This window comes from Eptatretus burgeri, chromosome 9 (assembly GCF_056783735.1).
Source record: "Eptatretus burgeri isolate ZD-2024b chromosome 9, Ebu_testis_v1, whole genome shotgun sequence".
In the NCBI taxonomy this organism is placed as follows: Eukaryota; Metazoa; Chordata; class Myxini; order Myxiniformes; family Myxinidae; genus Eptatretus; species Eptatretus burgeri.
In genome coordinates, this window is record NC_140969.1 from 82,605,731 (window position 1) to 82,622,165 (window position 16,435).

The window sequence follows — 16,435 nt, forward strand, 5'->3', positions numbered from 1 at the left end:
TTTTTTGTTATTGCATGTTATAGCCGATTATCTTTGGATCAGTTTGATGTATATCAAGGTATTGTAACATGAAAATTATAAAAACTATAGCCGTTTTAGTAAATATTGCCAAATTCAGGGGTCAACGACCGTAATTGACCTGTTTCTCGGAATGCCACCATTTCCCAGACTGGCATCATTGATTTTCATGTACAGGGATAGTAGGTGGTCAATAATAACCACATTAGAAAATGTGGTACTGCTGGTGTGGGTATCTCACTAAATAAGCCTCTTTTCTGGCCCCTGCTGCTCCACTATTAACAGAGGATATTTAGCTGATTGTTTGATCAGGTCTTGTGAGAATTTCTTTAGACTCCATCATCACCTTTTATTTAAGTTTATTTGGTTTTCACGTAAATAAGTTCTTCTTGCATTTGATATAATAGGAATGAATTAATTATTTTAGTGAGGTAAATTCTTTAATTAATATTATTGATTAAACATATATTTATATATGGTATTAAATAATGGAGGTATTTCGATAAAAATACAATAAATTAATATTATTTATAAAATACATTATAAACATTAATATAATAATTTATTGGTGGTTGCTGGGATACGCAGTGCAGCACGTTAAAATCGGTTGTTAATGACAGTTTGAGTCTATGGTTAATTGGAAGTGCTGTGTAATGGACATGTCTACAAGCTAAAGTGTTTATTGCTTAATATATTATCATATAAAGTGGTGTATGATTAAGGTTATTCAAATGTAGTAATACTTTAAATAAAACTAATTAAATAAGTTTGAATGAGGATATTACATTGCTGTGTTGACTGACTGTCTGAACACAACTTTGAGGTTGTGGGTCCATTGATGTTGAGTAATCTACTGATGTGGATCTGCAACCGTGGTTGTGGATCCGCCGTTTGGAGAGGTTCTGGGCTGAAAGGATTGAAACCTCTATGAAAAACGGTGTCCAGCTGATGATCCGGGCAGTTGAGAAATATCAGTCGACTGCTTATGAGTTGAGGTTATAACTTCAAATAAAATAGCTTTTGTAAGTACTAACCAGGACATTGTGTGTGTGTGTGTGTGTGTGTGTGTGTGTGTGTGTGTGTGTGTGTGTGTGTGTGTGTGTGTGTGTGTGTGTGTGTGTGTGTGTGCTTTATGTCTGGCTTTCTTCTTGGGACTGCGGTGCAGTAATTGGTCTTTATTTTGATTGAAAGTGACATGTTGGTTGTGTGTTTTAAAAACAAAATAAAACGAATTAGTTATCGTCCAGCAGAGTGCAGAGTATTCTTTTTATTATTAATGTAAACATTAGCCTGGTGTTGGCGTAGTGGTTAGGGCAGCGGCTTGGGATCCCAGAGTCCTGAGTTCAAGCCCCGTTGGCTGCTGAATTAACACCAGAGGGTTGACTCAGCCTGTCATCCTTCCGAGGTCGGCGAAATGAGTGCCAGTGTACTGGTCCCGGTGTATGCCCCGGTTAGAATAGGTGTACCATATCCCTGTGTGTCGTAAGAGGCGACCAGGGTTGGCGTCAGGAAGGGCATCCGGCCATAAAACATTGCCTCAAGAAAAAGCCTAACCCCTGCACAGCAGGGAAAAATGGCTGTAAAAACGGTCATTTTATTTTATTAATGTAAACATTGATATGGCACGACCGAGTTCAAATATTTATTCATGCTGGTGCAGCACCTGGGATCTTGGGCAGCACCAGCATGGCTCCATGATGGCTTAGTTTTTGAAAGGCATGGGATCTTGAAATGTCCACCATTAAATACAAACAGGTAAGACAGTTGGCCAAGCTTCTTCTTCAATTTACAGCTTACTGACTGTTGAGGCAAGATGCAGGATACCCTGCTGGTAACGGAGCTTCTTCTATCTACAGCTTACTGGTTGATGCGGCACGACACAGGATATCCTGCTGGTGACCTTTTGAGTTGTCTCATCAGTCACTTACAATGCTGACGATTCATTACCAGTTTGAATAGAGTACCATAACATGTTACTTTTGAGATTCAATACCTCGACACATGACTACATTAGAAAGAAACCAAGTTCAATGTTGAATGACTCGGTTGAAACCAAAACAGGTGCTTTTGATGATGGTGTTTGGGATAACTTGAGATGATACGTTTCAAGAACTTCCTTGGCACTCTCTGTATACTGGGGAGATACCTCCCATATGGTAAGCTGCGAGTGAAATTGACTGACTGCACTCGGTTGGGAACCCAACATTGAGGTAGGCTTAAAGACCGAGTGGAAGCTTCTTGCCTCATCTTCAGCCAATTTGGTAAATGGAGTCTCTCTCTGCAGCATCTATTTGAAATGTAATCAACCAATTGCTTGCAGGTGCTTGTACATTGTAATCAACCTATCACTTGTTTGCAGGTACGCCATCACCGTTTGGTATTTTGACAAGGACGAGCGAGCTCGTGCAAAAGAAAAGTACTCACTCAATAGCTTCAGCCAGTAACCGCCATTGCTACGCCATCCGTTTATACGTCGTTACCTCGTCAGTGTTCCTTGATGGTGAAAAAGTTCTGCGCAAGCTGTGCTGAACTCACATCTGCAATGCACAACAACAGTGAGGGCTTCTGTAACCATTTCCCTAGTTTTATGTGCCAACAGCTATGTTGGGAATAAGTGTTGAAGATCTTTTTATTTTATTTTAATCCACTCTCGAGCTGTTGGAAGAGCTTGTACAGTGGTAAAATGAAGGAACACTCGAACCTTTCCTTTCCGGATAAGGGAATAATGTTCATATAATATGGCAGTTTGAAGTGGCTCATTAGCCGGTAACTCGTATGTTTAAAAGTATAAATTTGGGAACGAAGTGCTCGGTGCTCGACCAGCTCAAGGAAAGTGTAATTATGGCATGCATGGTGTCAAGGTAAACCGTGTTGTTGTTGGAAATCGAGAAAATACCCACAATTCACTTGTTTTGAACAATTTCAAAACTTTGTCTCCGTTCTCTCTCTGTCGCTGTCTGTCTCATTTTGCTGATCATTCATTGCGCTTGTGTAATGTTATTTACATCAATAAGTGGGAGAGCAATTACAGCCCTAAAACTGCCAAATGAGTCAGTACGTGATACCAAGCTGATCAATTTCCTCAAAAGTCGAATGACAAGGAAATTGAAAAGGTTATGGGGAATCTGCACTCAAACCTGGGTACTTCACAATGGCGAGTGTGACACGACCACCAGCAATGAGGATTGTGATACGTATGTACAGGGCCACACGATCACTGTTCAAAAGGCTCTTTGCACCGATCTTTTGTTTTGTTGCATCATGACTGAAGGAGTTTTCTCTAGGGAGGGTATTGCGGATAACGAAGGATGTTCTCGTAGGTTTGCACCGGTTGTGAATGCATTGAATGCACATACACAATGTGCTGCGGCTTATCTAACAATCGAGGACCCTGCGGTGGCCACTGTACCTCAATGTGTCCCAGCAATTGGCTGTGCAGTGTGCAGTGCAAAGGCATTATGCATATTACATTTGAACCTTCATATCAATCCTGGCTGTAGGGAACGTGAACATCATCGATTCATCATTGGGTGGATGCTCTGAGACGACTTTACACAAGATTTGTTTTGAAGTTTTGTTTATCCACTTTATATAATTGTAGGCACGCATTGGCTTGCCGAGGCAGTTTCTTGGCTCGGGCTCACAATCTTGAACGGGTCGCTACTCCGTCACAGGAGACTCAACTGAGTGTCCAGGAATTTGGAACTTGCTCAGTGGGCTGGTGATGCTAGCAGAGGGGGCACCCAGTCCAGCTTCCACCTAAGGGATGGCACACACTGATGCCTCTCCCCTGCCTGTGCAACACCAGGGTGGTAGTTTTATAGCTGAGTCAGATTCAAACCAAGGCTAGACAGTTTGGAGGGGAGTGCACGTACCTCTCGGCTATCCTAAAGGATTGATAATACTTTAGTTGTACAATATGAAGATTCAGAATGCAATTGTTGTATTATATGATAATCGAGTTCATTTTAGCCATAAGATATTTTGTATTAGGGTACTTTGGCACTTTCAAAAACAAACCTTTTTAATAATACAGTATTCATGGTAGAATTGGTCAATTGTAGCTCACCAAAAGGATTTGGCAATCTGTCACCTTGTTACCCATTAGTGAGGCATTCCATTTCCGTCAACCTTTGACAAATGATCTTGCAGCTTTAAATCAGCTCAAAAATAATTTAAATGTTAATTTATCCTGAAAAGAAAAGTATTGACTCCAGATTGCAGCTGAAGAGGCGATCTGATTCTTTTTTTTTTCATTTATATAGAAATCTAGGCTCATGGAGGAGCTTAACGACAGAAGGCATCAGGTTTATTGAGGATCAAGGAACGAGGAGACAAAGAACGCACATGAGTGGCAGAAAGGAAAGGAAAAACGGATATTCACACCAGGAGTGCAAGGGAGCTGTACTTGGGGCACAATGAAAGAGGAAGTTGTTAATTTTGGATGAATGCCTTGCTTCTACAGTGTGTGTGTGTGATCTATGGAGTCGACCGCTGCACAGTGAATGCTCTTTTATTTAATTGCATGAAAAATTGAGGCTTGTGGAAGAACGAAAGGGAAAAAGACAACACATGGAGGAAAACGGAGCAACAGATCCAAAGACCCAGGTAAGGACTCATTAGGCCAACACAAAAACACGCCAACGGACTCGACGAGATGCTCGATTACATCAAATAGACAGACACCGTTAGAATTCCAGAACAAGTATCCTCAAAGAAGATGGTGTCTGCCCATGAAGGAACCCATAAACTTTCGGCAGTGTTGCTCGTTGGCGTGTTTTTTTTATTGTATTCTTGAGCCAGTGTTTTTGCTTGACGATTTATGTTGCAATTTGTAGTTCAGTGCAATGTTTCCATGACTAGGTAACCAGTTGCTCGGTTACCAAGATTCTGGTGCAGAGTGTTCTTGATTGGAAGCTAAATTCTTGAGAAGCCATTCTCGGCATTCAATCCTTGAGTTAAAGCTGATGGATAGCGCTTGTTATTCTTGTATTCTTCATAGCTGCTTTGAGCTGTGTGAATCAAATAGGTTAACACTCCATTTAACGATCTTGTTGATCTAAATATGTTTCTTTCGGATTATGCTGAAATGGGGAACTTATTGATGTAATATGGTGTGCCATGATCAATGATGTACCAGTGACAGACATGATGTATTGATTCGAGAAAATGATGTCTTTTCTTTCCTTTAAACCACTTCGCATAGTTCCCTTCGTGTACAGCCTTTTTGGCTGCTGGTTGCATCAATGGTTAGGGACGAGGCTGTGCCCCTATGACCAGTACACTGGTACTCATTTCGCCGACCTTGGAAGGATGACGGGCTGAGTCAACCCCCTGGTGTTAATTCAGGGACCAACGGGGCTCGAACTCAGGACCCGAGGATCCTAAGCCACCACCCTAACCGCGAAGCCAACACCAGGCCTTTCACATAGTTGAATATGCAAACGAATCATTATGTGTATAGGATTGGTGAAAGTCTTCACTGGCACATGCTTGCAACGATTAAAATAGAACTTTCCTGTGAATACCTTTGATTGCCCAATTGTTGCCCCTTAAAGCATAATTTGCCACCTACTTGTGCTGGTTTAACTTCCTGAGTAAATCACCTGCGATTTAATCTGTCACGTGAAATAAAGAAGTTAATTTGATACGTTTGATCTTGGATTTTTAAACAGAATGTAAAACAGGAACTGATGTTTGATATCATGGGTTTTCCATCAGTGTGTTTGTTTAACATTCGTGTGGTTTATTAATGAGTCACAAATAATCACCTGCGATTTGTAATCTACTGAGCCTTGGTGGTTTAACAGATCATTGGTAGTCAGGTAGCTGTCATTACCTCTGACATCAAAGGTGGACCGAGGTTATGGTTTCACCCGATCTGTTTATGAACAGGATATCTCAAAAAGTTATCAATGGATTGGGAGTAAATTTAGTGGACAGGTTGGGTGTGTGACACGGATGAATTGATTAGATTTTGGTGAAGATCCAAATCCTGATATGATAAAAAAAAATTTCATTCTCCACCATTGAGCGAAGGGGCCAAAACACCATTTCAAACAATTGTGGATGAGTTGGGTAGCTGATAACAAGCAGATGAGATTTTGGTTCAGGTCCAGATGCAGATCTGGCCCATCAGTGGAATACAAAAACAAACTATTCAGCCTGGCAGAGGTAAGCGCTCGACCCAGTGCTCGTTCTAGTTCGGGCATCGGATTCACAACTTTGTTGAACTATTGCAGAGATCATTTTAAAAAAAAAAAGTTCTTAAAATTCCAACAATTTCAACTTCCTTTTTACTGTTAGTTTATTCCCATTTTCTTTTCCCCAATTATTGTCCCATTATCAATTTAACCTTGCTCTTTCTTCCATGAGCCTCACTCTTGTGGAAGTAGAAGAAAAAAAAAATGTAAAAGGACAGGATCTGTTTCTCCATACTTCCACAACCTCTTAAGCAATCACAGCATTACATAAAAAGATGCAAAAACAGATCCCCTTAACTCTACCAATACGCTTGCTTCCAGTCAGGAAGGTCATGGAATCCATCATCGCAGTGACATCGCAGCTTGCTTCCAATCAGTGATATGAATACCTTCCTTTTATCCAACAACCTCATCTCACGTCACCAATTTGGTTTCAGACCAGTCCCCCCTGGACATGCTGCTTCTACTCACCCAACAATGGATGGAGGTATTCAATATCAGACATGAGATCAGGGCAGTCTCTCTAGATTTGGCACATCTGAAGTCTTATCCATTTCAAAGGTCTTCATCCAGTTTGGAGTACTGCTCTCCCTTCTGGGCTGGAACCCCTACCTCACTGAGCTCAGCTTGATGCAGTGGAAACCAAGTCCTTCAAAATCATTGGAATCTCCAGTGATGAAGCAGACTGGGCCTGTTACCCTCACATCACAGGTAGGTCTGTGGTCAATTTTCTACTGCCTCCTTTTTGATATTCCACCCCCTCCCCCTTCCCTGCCCACCCCCTCCAAGGTTCACACATTGTGCTTGCAACCTACTTCTCATGCAAGCCCCAAAATCCACTCACTTCTCACCTCATTTGTCCCTCTTCTCTTACCTGTGGAACCAACTTCTTCAATCTGTTCAATCAATCCCCCCCCACCACAATCTCATTCTATCTCTAAGTGTCCCTTTGTTGTCACTACCTTGCTGATGGCGTCCCCATTTTCTAATGTTCTGTGTTCGAGCTCTTCCATGAGCCTTGACATTATATACAATTTTTAAAAACCCTTGTATTCTCTGTTTCATCTGATCCCCCAACCCCAGAAGGAAATTGTGTGTTTGTGTGTGTCTAAATCATCAGAAAAAAAATTACAACACGAGACTGCCCAACAAAAGGCCGAGGAGAAATTGTTCTCAAAAAGGAAACGAGGCTATCTAGCCTATCGTTGCCATGGTGCAGTCCCAGGTTCATTTATGCTACACCTTTAAACATCAATCTTCTTGATGGTTTACTAAAGTCTGAATAACCCAATCTCGATTGGGTGACCCAATTTGTATGTTCCTGCAACTGTGCTTTAATACAAAGCTTCCTCTCAGAGGGTAGTTAATGCATGGAAGGGCCTCCCTACTAAGGTAGTGGCCACAGAAACAGTAAATAGATTGACACCTCAAAGCATTTAGGATAGAAGGTACATGGGTATTGAATTGGCATGTTGTTGAGGTATGGATGGGTGATTGGATACCTGTGTCATGATTCCAACATCCACGAGTTATCAAAAGGTTCTGTATATGTGCAGTGGGTGTTTGTCATTCTTTAACATCAGTCTTCACCCCCCCCCCCCCAAAAAAAAAATTATCTGCCCATTCTCTGCATCCCTTCCCCCAATTAATTAAGTAAATAAACTGATAGAACAACACAGTGTCATGTTGATAGGAGTGTTGGCATGATGGACTGAATAGTCTCTATCCAAGTTCCTTAAATAAGCTTGTCGTGTGGAAGTAGTATTCCATGAGGGATATCCTTTATTGAATGGCTCAGAGCTCAGTTCCAGTAGCAAGTTACATCTACATGCACATCAATGTCTCAACAAGCTTTCGCTATGTCGTGGAGATTCTGGCAGGTTCCACCAGGTACTATCCATAGAGAGCCATGCAGGTTCAGTGACCAGCATGTTTACATGATATGTAAGGTTTCATGGAGTTTTGTACATGGTCCAGCAGGACATGGCCAAATGTCAGCACCCTTATAAATGAAACATCGAACGGCATCGCACAAGTGCAAACGTAGAAAACTCCACCAAGTCAAAAGTACCTTGGCAGGACCACAGCATGTAGATACATTGGAGCATGGGCACCTGATGCACATCAATCCAAACACGAAAACCACGCAACGTGTTTGGCAAAGCACAATACTAATAGGGATTTGCAACACTGAAAAAAATAAAAAAAATAGATCTCATAAAACAAATACTGATCCCAAAAACAAAACTTTTGCTCTACAACTTGAGCAACATCACAAGTATGTAGTACAAGAACAAGGAGACGATACCACAGATTACACAATGCACTCCAGAGCAGAGCAAGCAGCTGAGCCACCGAGCCCTACCCCCCCCCTCGACCTTCAACCAAAAAGTAAATTACAACACCAAATAGATCACAAGTACAACACATGATAGACTTCAATCACTTTGATGGAAAGAAAAACGTCATAGGCACTGGGAACCAGAACTACGTTCAGATTCCCCAAAGTGCCGGAAGGCGTTTTGTGGCTGTTCACCTGCCTGGTTATTGGTGAAACCAGAGGCCTAATCAGAACAAGGTAACAAAAATGACCGCCAAAAGGTGGGACAAGGTGCTCAACTCCATGCTTTGAAATCACGTTTTGAACGTTCGGTCCATTATAACAATACACATTGATCTGTGTACAAATCCCAGTGGATGAGACTAGAGTCTCCCTCAAAAGCATGGTTTGTTCCCAAATTCAGGGCTCCATGCATGCAACTAAACATCGTCCAGATCGACAAGCCTTGTTTGAGTTAACAGGATTTAGCCAGGCATCCTCTGCGATGCATATTTGGTGAAAATCATCAAAACTCAAGAGTCCTGTAACCGCACCCTATCAGGGTGGTATTTGATGAATATCGCTCGAGTTGGAATTGTTCAAGAACAAACGAGCAAAGAGGTAAAGAAAATGCATTGCACAGTGAGCTGTGTTTTCAGCCCAGTGCACTCTGCACTTACAAACAGCCATTTCAATAAAACCTCGAGTGAGTGTACGGTGTAACGTCTGTGGATCAATTCGAGCGGCATGGACTTGCATATATGCATAATATATTAATATGTACAAATATAAATATATATATATATATATATATATATATATATATACACATGACAGGTAATTCACAACAGCCTTCATGGTGAAATTCTGATTAAATCAAGTGTGGTTAACTTTTGCCCGAAAAATAACAAAAACCACCATACTGAAGAAGCCATATCACAACACATCCTCTCATTCCAGAAATAAAAGGAATGTTAAACGTTATTCATGTTCTTACTGATGATGAACAAGTTTTATTTGCAACAGGCGCGTCTGACTTAACCGTACACCGTCCGACCGGCAGAACTGTGTCGACCGTGCATGTTAAATGGAAAACTGCACAAAATCATATCGATGATGTCCACAAACCTTAAGGCCAAAATAAAACATTTCCTATCTCTCACCTTTGCGATAGCACCCTCTTCTTTTCTTCAACCTTCCAAAAGAAATGAGGTCTGACAAGGAACAAAATAATTATATATATATATATATATATATATATATATATATATATATATATATATATATATATATATATATTCAGGTAGTCGTCGACTTACGACCGCAATTGGTTCCGACCAACTGGTCGTAAGTCGAACAACGTATATTTTACATACCAAAAAAAAAATTTTTTTTTTTGCGGCCACTTTACGTGGTCGTAAAGTCGAACAGTCGTAAGTCGCATAGGTCGTAAGTCGACGACTACCTGTATATTACCATTCAACCCTGTTCCACTGGGCGATTGCAAGGGAATGTTCCCAATAGTGTGTGGAATATTTTGGGAGTTTGCTTGGAATGTCTGTTGACAGCATAAAAGCAGGGAGTCGTGGAAATTCCATGTAATGTAGAATGTGACTTCAACTCCTCAACCCCTTTCTTATTCAAGTCCCCAACCCCAAGTGCATGTAATAGTCACCAACTTGAAAGATTGCTGAGGTTTCTTGGTGAAGTAAATCAACGAAAAGGTAATTATACGTTGGACAGAAATGAATGAATAGTTTGTGGTTGTATTATTTTCTACTTCTGGTAGTAGGTGTGTGAACCAGCAACTTTGAACCTATACACTACCCATGTGTGCAACCAAGGTCCAAAAATGTACACAATTAGAAATTGCACGAATATTGATATTTGTAGACCTCCGCATGCACTGTCTGGACTTGAAAGCTCTTAAATGAGGCATCATCCAGAATTATACGTGGTGTCATTACGATGTTTACCCCATTCAGACAATTGCATAGCTTGCATTAAAAAAAAAATGTATGTATGTATGCATATATTGTTAAGGATCTGGAAACCATATGCAGTCAACATACAGATGTCCCAAAAGTCAGTTACGTCGTTAAGTATGTGTGTAGTCAGATCTCCTTCCTTTTGTCTAGTGGGAAAATCAAAGGCGTGCGTTGCGATTTCTTTTAGTTAGGTGATTACATCTAACAACCATCCCATCTGCGTGACCCCTCGGCCCATTACGATCCGCGGTACCATCGCGCTTGCAGCCCTCGGTTCACAGGCCACAGCGCACCTTTGCCTGAGACAGATTCCTGAGGATGTTCGAGGCAGTTTCACCACCACGACCTCTCTCGAACACGTGTGGAGGGGTCAGCTTTCTCCAAAGCTGAAACCCCGCCCCGGAAAGGTATGCCGTGGGACCCTGTCCAATAAAAGGTGGACAGCGAGGTGTGTTCACCAAGGCACCTCCCCGCTGAGGGAGGTCCATAAAAATCCCCGAGCACTCTCTGAGAGTAGAGTTTTTGCTGTCACGAAAGGGGTTTTTTTGCTGTCAAGAAAGGGGTTTTTGCTGTTACGAAGGCTGTTACGAAGGGTGGTTATGAAGGGGTAGTAAGAGTGGTTGTTACGAGGGCACTCACGAGGGTTGAGCAGAAGGTCGTCGAATCGGCGAACGTGTCTCTGCTGGTCCTCCACAAGGAAGGAAAGAGTGACCCCGACCCCCCCTCCGTGGACCCCGGCCATTCATCACCTGAGCTCCGCCACGAACCTTGAGTCCCACACATGCGACTGGGGACCAAACCAGCGACCATTGTCAGGTGCCACAGCACGGAGTACCCCCTTTCTCCGACGGCCAGGTACCCATCCGAACTCTGACCCCCAGCTTGTCTCTCTCCTCGGCTATGAGGGTCCAATAAAGAACTCTGGGTTTCTTTTCATTTGTGTGTGTCTGCGTGTGGGCCTGTCTTCAAGTAGAACTGAATAAGTGTTTTTGGATCATTGTAAATATTCCTTGCTTGCATATTCGCGTTAAGTCTTGCTTTGTGTCTTCATTTACTGTAAATATATCATCACAGAAATGTTCCAAGTCCGTTTCCATCCTTCTTGTATTAGTCCAGCATGGTTCGGATCTGAGTTTAGGCGGGGTTTTATACCCGATAATCCGTTCATTCCAGCCGGCACGGATTTGGCAGTTTCCACTTGGCTGCACCCGAACCGGAGTTGGTCGTCGTTAGTTGGAACTCTACCGCAGTCAGTAGTGTGACCCGGTTCGATCAAGACGTGCAGAGGGCGTGGTTTCCCCGGTAGTCGAAATCGCGTTGTTAATTAGGTAAATTGGTTATAGACAAATAGACCCTACGCTACGCGGTTGAAATATTGGCGACTACGGTCGGTTCAACGACCCACCGGCTCGCGGAGTTATCCGAGCAACGGCCTACAATTCCGGGGAGTTTGGTGGAAGATGACGCAAGCTTTCCCCACCTTGTGGTCGTTCTCGCCATCGACACCCGGCTCACAGATATATATATATATATATATATATATATATATATATATATATATATATATATATATATATATATATATATATATATATATATATATATATATATATATATATATATATATATATATAAAACAAGAGGGTCTATTGGCTTGTGGAAGCCTGCGATGAAGCTGGTGAAACGTCGCTTGAGACCGGGTCTGCTCTTGAGCCCGCCCCGTAATGCCTGATCCACGAGAACATATTGGGCCCAATACATTTTTGAAATATCATTCTATGTACAATATTTGGCCGCATCTCTCAATGGTGAAGAATCTTTTGTTTTGAATACACTGGAAGGCTCGTATGAGATAGGGTGGCGAGGCCGGAGAGGAGATGGCAGAAGATAGAAAGACCACCAACCTGCCTGCGGCCGACAACCGACTGACCTGCCTATGAGTTCCACAACTTTTTGAGATATCATGCTATATATATATATATATATATATATATATATATATATATATATATATATATATATATATATATATGAGTTTAGCCCTAACTCAATGGTGAAGAATCACTTTAAAAAATTTCGGACCCGGATTCGGATCTTCACCAAAATTTAATCAATTCTTCCTTGTCGCACACCCAACGTGTCCAAGTTTCGTCGGAATCCGTCCACAACTTTTTGAGATATTCTGCATACAGACAGAAAGACAAACAAAGACAGAGAGGGGTGAAAACAACCTCCTTCAACTTCGGTGGTAGAGGTAACTAGCACGAGCCCATCAAGTCCCAGGCGACATTTTGTTCGTGACACACAAACGTCCTCAAACCCCAGTGAACAGTCGAGTGTTTGGACCTGCTTTAGCCTGCCTTGTTTTAAACCTTTTCTGTTCCAACACACTGATGTTCGGAGTGGAAAACAAAATTATCACTTTTCTCCCTATTGTTCACGCGAATCATCCTTAATTGATTGTCTGCTCCCTCTGCATGATCTGGTAAAACATGGATTGCATTAAAACTTGGCAAGTTATTGGGCATGCATTGTACATCCGGGTTCGTAAACCTTAGTGATGAGATCTGGTCACATGGGCCTGTTGTAGGCAGGATTAGAATGTGGATATATATATATATATATATATATATATATATATATATATATATATATATATATATATATATATATATATATATATATATATATATATATATATATATATATATATATATATATATATATATATATATATAAAAACATTGGGGTGGTTGGGATTACATATTTTTAAAGAAGGCGCTTCCAACCAAAAGTAAAAACTAGATCGACTCCGATAATTTGAGCAAAAAAGAGAGCAGACCCTTTTGTGCCTGAGGAAGCTGGCTGCGAAACCAGTGAAACATTGCCTGAGACCGGGTCTGTTCTCACTTTTTTGCTCAAATTAGCGGAGTCGATCTAGTTTTTACTTTTGGTTGAAAGCCTTCTTCTTTAAAACAATATATATATATATATATATATATATATATATATATATATATATATATATATATATATATATATATATACTGATGTATCATGGAATCTTACAGAGCGTCGGTGATGCAGAAGCAGTTTCTTGACGGGTTATACGAGGTGGTTTGCCATTGTCTTTGCAACAGTAGTTGGCGCAGGAATTTGGAATTTGTTCATGGTTCCAGCGACAGCTCGCAAAACATAGATTCTTTATCGTCCACTGACTGACATACGGAGCATCCAGTTTAATGTGCATCCAAGAGACAGCACACACATTGATGCCTCACCCTGCCTGTGAAACATAACAATGGCAGTTAGTAGTTGGGTTGGGATTCAAACCTTGGCTAGACAGCTGAGGTGAGGCTGCGTACCTCGAGGATATCAGACAAGCCCTTCACAGTTATATTCGTACACAAATGTTAGGGTTAGATTTGCACTCGATACATACATGAGGATAAAAGTGTAATAATAATAAAAAAAATTGATCTTTTTTTGCGCAAAGAGATTGGAAACTTTTTTTGGCCTTAAGGAAAGATATCCATGTTTTGTACTGCATCCATAATTTATATGAATAGTAAACGATTATATACAATTATTGCGCTCCATAAGAGATTGCGAGACTTTTGAAAGGTGAATAAAACCAGTGAAGGTGATCACATCGTGATGGGTTCATTAGAGGGTATAAAGGGCATGCTAAGCAAAGATGGGACAGGAGATTGCATTTTGTGATGTTATCCAAGTGGCAGCAGAAAATGTGTAGCATCAGCAGGGCGTTGGTGTTGAATGGCGTTCCGGCGAAGGACCGCAAGAGCCAAGGCTTAAGATATCTTGGTAATGTTGAGGTTGCCACTGATTTTGAGCGTGTTGACCCGTGACAAAGAAAGCACTTTGTGGGAGAAATCGCAAATGAATTGCCTGTCCACAACCACCTTAAAGCGCTGGTGCTCACAGCTGATATCCAACTGAATCGGAAGACAAGAAGACAAGCAGCCATGGTTTGAGAGAACAGAGGCCAAATCACGACTCCTACATTCTTAAGTTTTTGTCAAATGCCTTAACCAAGCAAGCCTCATAAATATGCCCCTCCCCCCAATGAAGAAATCGTCGATTGACCCAAATCATAAAAAGCTTTTGGAGCATCTTAAACATTCATTTTTTTAAATTGTATATGAAGCTAGAAAGCCATCAACAGGATTCAGAAAAAATGATGGGCTTGAGGCAAGAGCATAGTTACCCTGAATGGCTGCTCAGGTGTTAAAGGAAAATAGGGGATGGCCAACTCGCTAGGGCTCCAGGAACCAGCCAACATTGCAGATCGAGAGAGTGTGCCTGCTTGGAAACACGCTTCGAGCAGAAGAGCGACATCGGCAGTGGACGAAGATCCACACGTTAGACTCACACGCACACTGCACACACCAGGAAGGATTTGTCATGTTGGACGAGCTGATGGTTTTTCAAGGACAACCTCAGTACTTAAATACATCAAGTACATCTCAAGCATGGAAAAGTGGAGCTATTGATTGGCAAAATATCTGCACCACAAGCTAAACATGCATACCATTGAGAATTAAACAAAACCTTTTGAAGAACAAGAAAAAGAGCAATCGGAGATTGCAAACCCCTGCCAGGACTTCTTTTGAGTGGTGTATTTTAAAAGGTTTTCAGGTAAATCCAATATGGCTGCCAAACCATGTGACCAATGATGTCATATGTGTGACTTTTGTTCCTCATGAATAGGCGGTCATGTGTAAAGTTTCGCCTTCATCTTTTCAGCCATTTTAGAAGATTTTTGAATGTAAAAATAAAAAAAAACACATGAATATATATATATATATATATATATATATATATATATATATATATATATATATATATATATATATATATATATTGTTGTGGTTACCAGATTCGCAAACCACCATTCAGGTCCCTTAGGTGAGGTATCTCGGTAAGTGCATGTGTAGTTAGGCCCAAACCCGTTGTCTAGTGGGAATACATGTCATTTATACGTGCTGCGACTCTTCAGGATAGCCGTTTTTCTTTTACTATCTTTATTTTGGACCAACCGCCATGATCACAACCACAACATCAACCACCGACCACAACCACCGCTTCACCACAACCGTAGCATCGCCACCGTTCTTGCCCCGCTGTGGGTACCGGTGTTGGACTCGTGCAGGGCGCACGTTGAACAGCGTGTACAAAATCACGGATTTTGTGCTTCAAAAACGGATCAAAAACGACACACGCCCACTTTTTGCCGTCCAATCGGTGAGCGAGGGGCGAATTGGCCCCGCCCCCAGGGCGATCGATATATGCAAATTTGTGGATCAAAAAGCCTTCACGCCCACTTTTTCTCGGGCCAATGGGGAGCGAGGTGAAAGGTCAAAGGGAGGGGGTCAAAGGCGAAGTTACGGGGGGATAAAAGGACGGTGTTCGTCAGTCAGAGGAGAGTCGCAAAGGAGAGTCGCAAACGAGAACGAAAGAAGTCTGGAGCCCGAAGCCTGCAGTGGCTGGAGAAGCTGAAGAGAGTCGGACGAGGGAGTGCTCGCGTCGGTGCCAGGAGCTGCACGCCCGAGGGAGGCCGGCAGCGCGACCTGGCCGAGGTGGAGACGCACACCAGGGATAATAAAGATCCTCTATACCCCGAGCATCAGCAACCCCCTCCTGTTTCCCCCCGCGCTGAGATAGTGCGACCAAGGGGGCCCGTTCCCACCCCCTGCCAGGCACTGTCCACGAGGCCCGCGGGTTGCGGGGCCATCGCCGCTCCGCGTCTCATCACCAGACGGGTAGGCCCGACCCGGTCTCGGCCTCAGGCCCCCCCCATTCTTGGGGGATTTCTTTTCCTTGGTTTTGGGTATGTGTTGTCGGCGCCGTCTGTGAAGTAGAATTGTATAAGTGTTGCCGTGTGC

At 42.1% G+C, this 16,435-nt stretch overlaps 2 protein-coding genes across 5 annotated transcripts in view; one reads left to right on the top strand and one right to left on the bottom strand.

Annotated features, from left to right (window-relative positions):
- LOC147020461 (egl nine homolog 1-like) overlaps window positions 1–16,435 on the top strand; it is a 59,711-nt gene that overhangs the window by 34,375 nt on the left and 8,901 nt on the right. For 2 of the 3 annotated variants that reach the window (XM_085895805.1, XM_085895803.1), the window contains one exon: window positions 2,378–5,666. The exons of the other annotated variant lie outside the window; for it this stretch is intronic. In XM_085895805.1, the coding sequence (XP_085751931.1) occupies window positions 2,378–2,462 (85 nt within the window). In that variant the 3' untranslated portion in view covers window positions 2,463–5,666. Of the gene's footprint in view, window positions 1–2,377; window positions 5,667–16,435 lie in introns of those variants that run through there. 3 annotated transcript variants of the gene reach the window in all.
- The window catches only part of LOC147020462 (galectin-related protein-like), a 95,407-nt gene that overhangs the window by 30,932 nt on the left and 48,040 nt on the right, over window positions 1–16,435 (bottom strand). Inside the window, exons 4-5 of one of the 2 annotated variants that reach the window (XM_085895806.1) lie at window positions 14,758–14,929; window positions 7,981–14,485 (exon numbers count right to left, since the gene is read on the bottom strand). The exons of the other annotated variant lie outside the window; for it this stretch is intronic. Of the exons in view, the coding sequence (XP_085751932.1) occupies window positions 14,342–14,485; window positions 14,758–14,929 (316 nt within the window). The 3' untranslated portion in view covers window positions 7,981–14,341. Of the gene's footprint in view, window positions 1–7,980; window positions 14,486–14,757; window positions 14,930–16,435 lie in introns of those variants that run through there. 2 annotated transcript variants of the gene reach the window in all.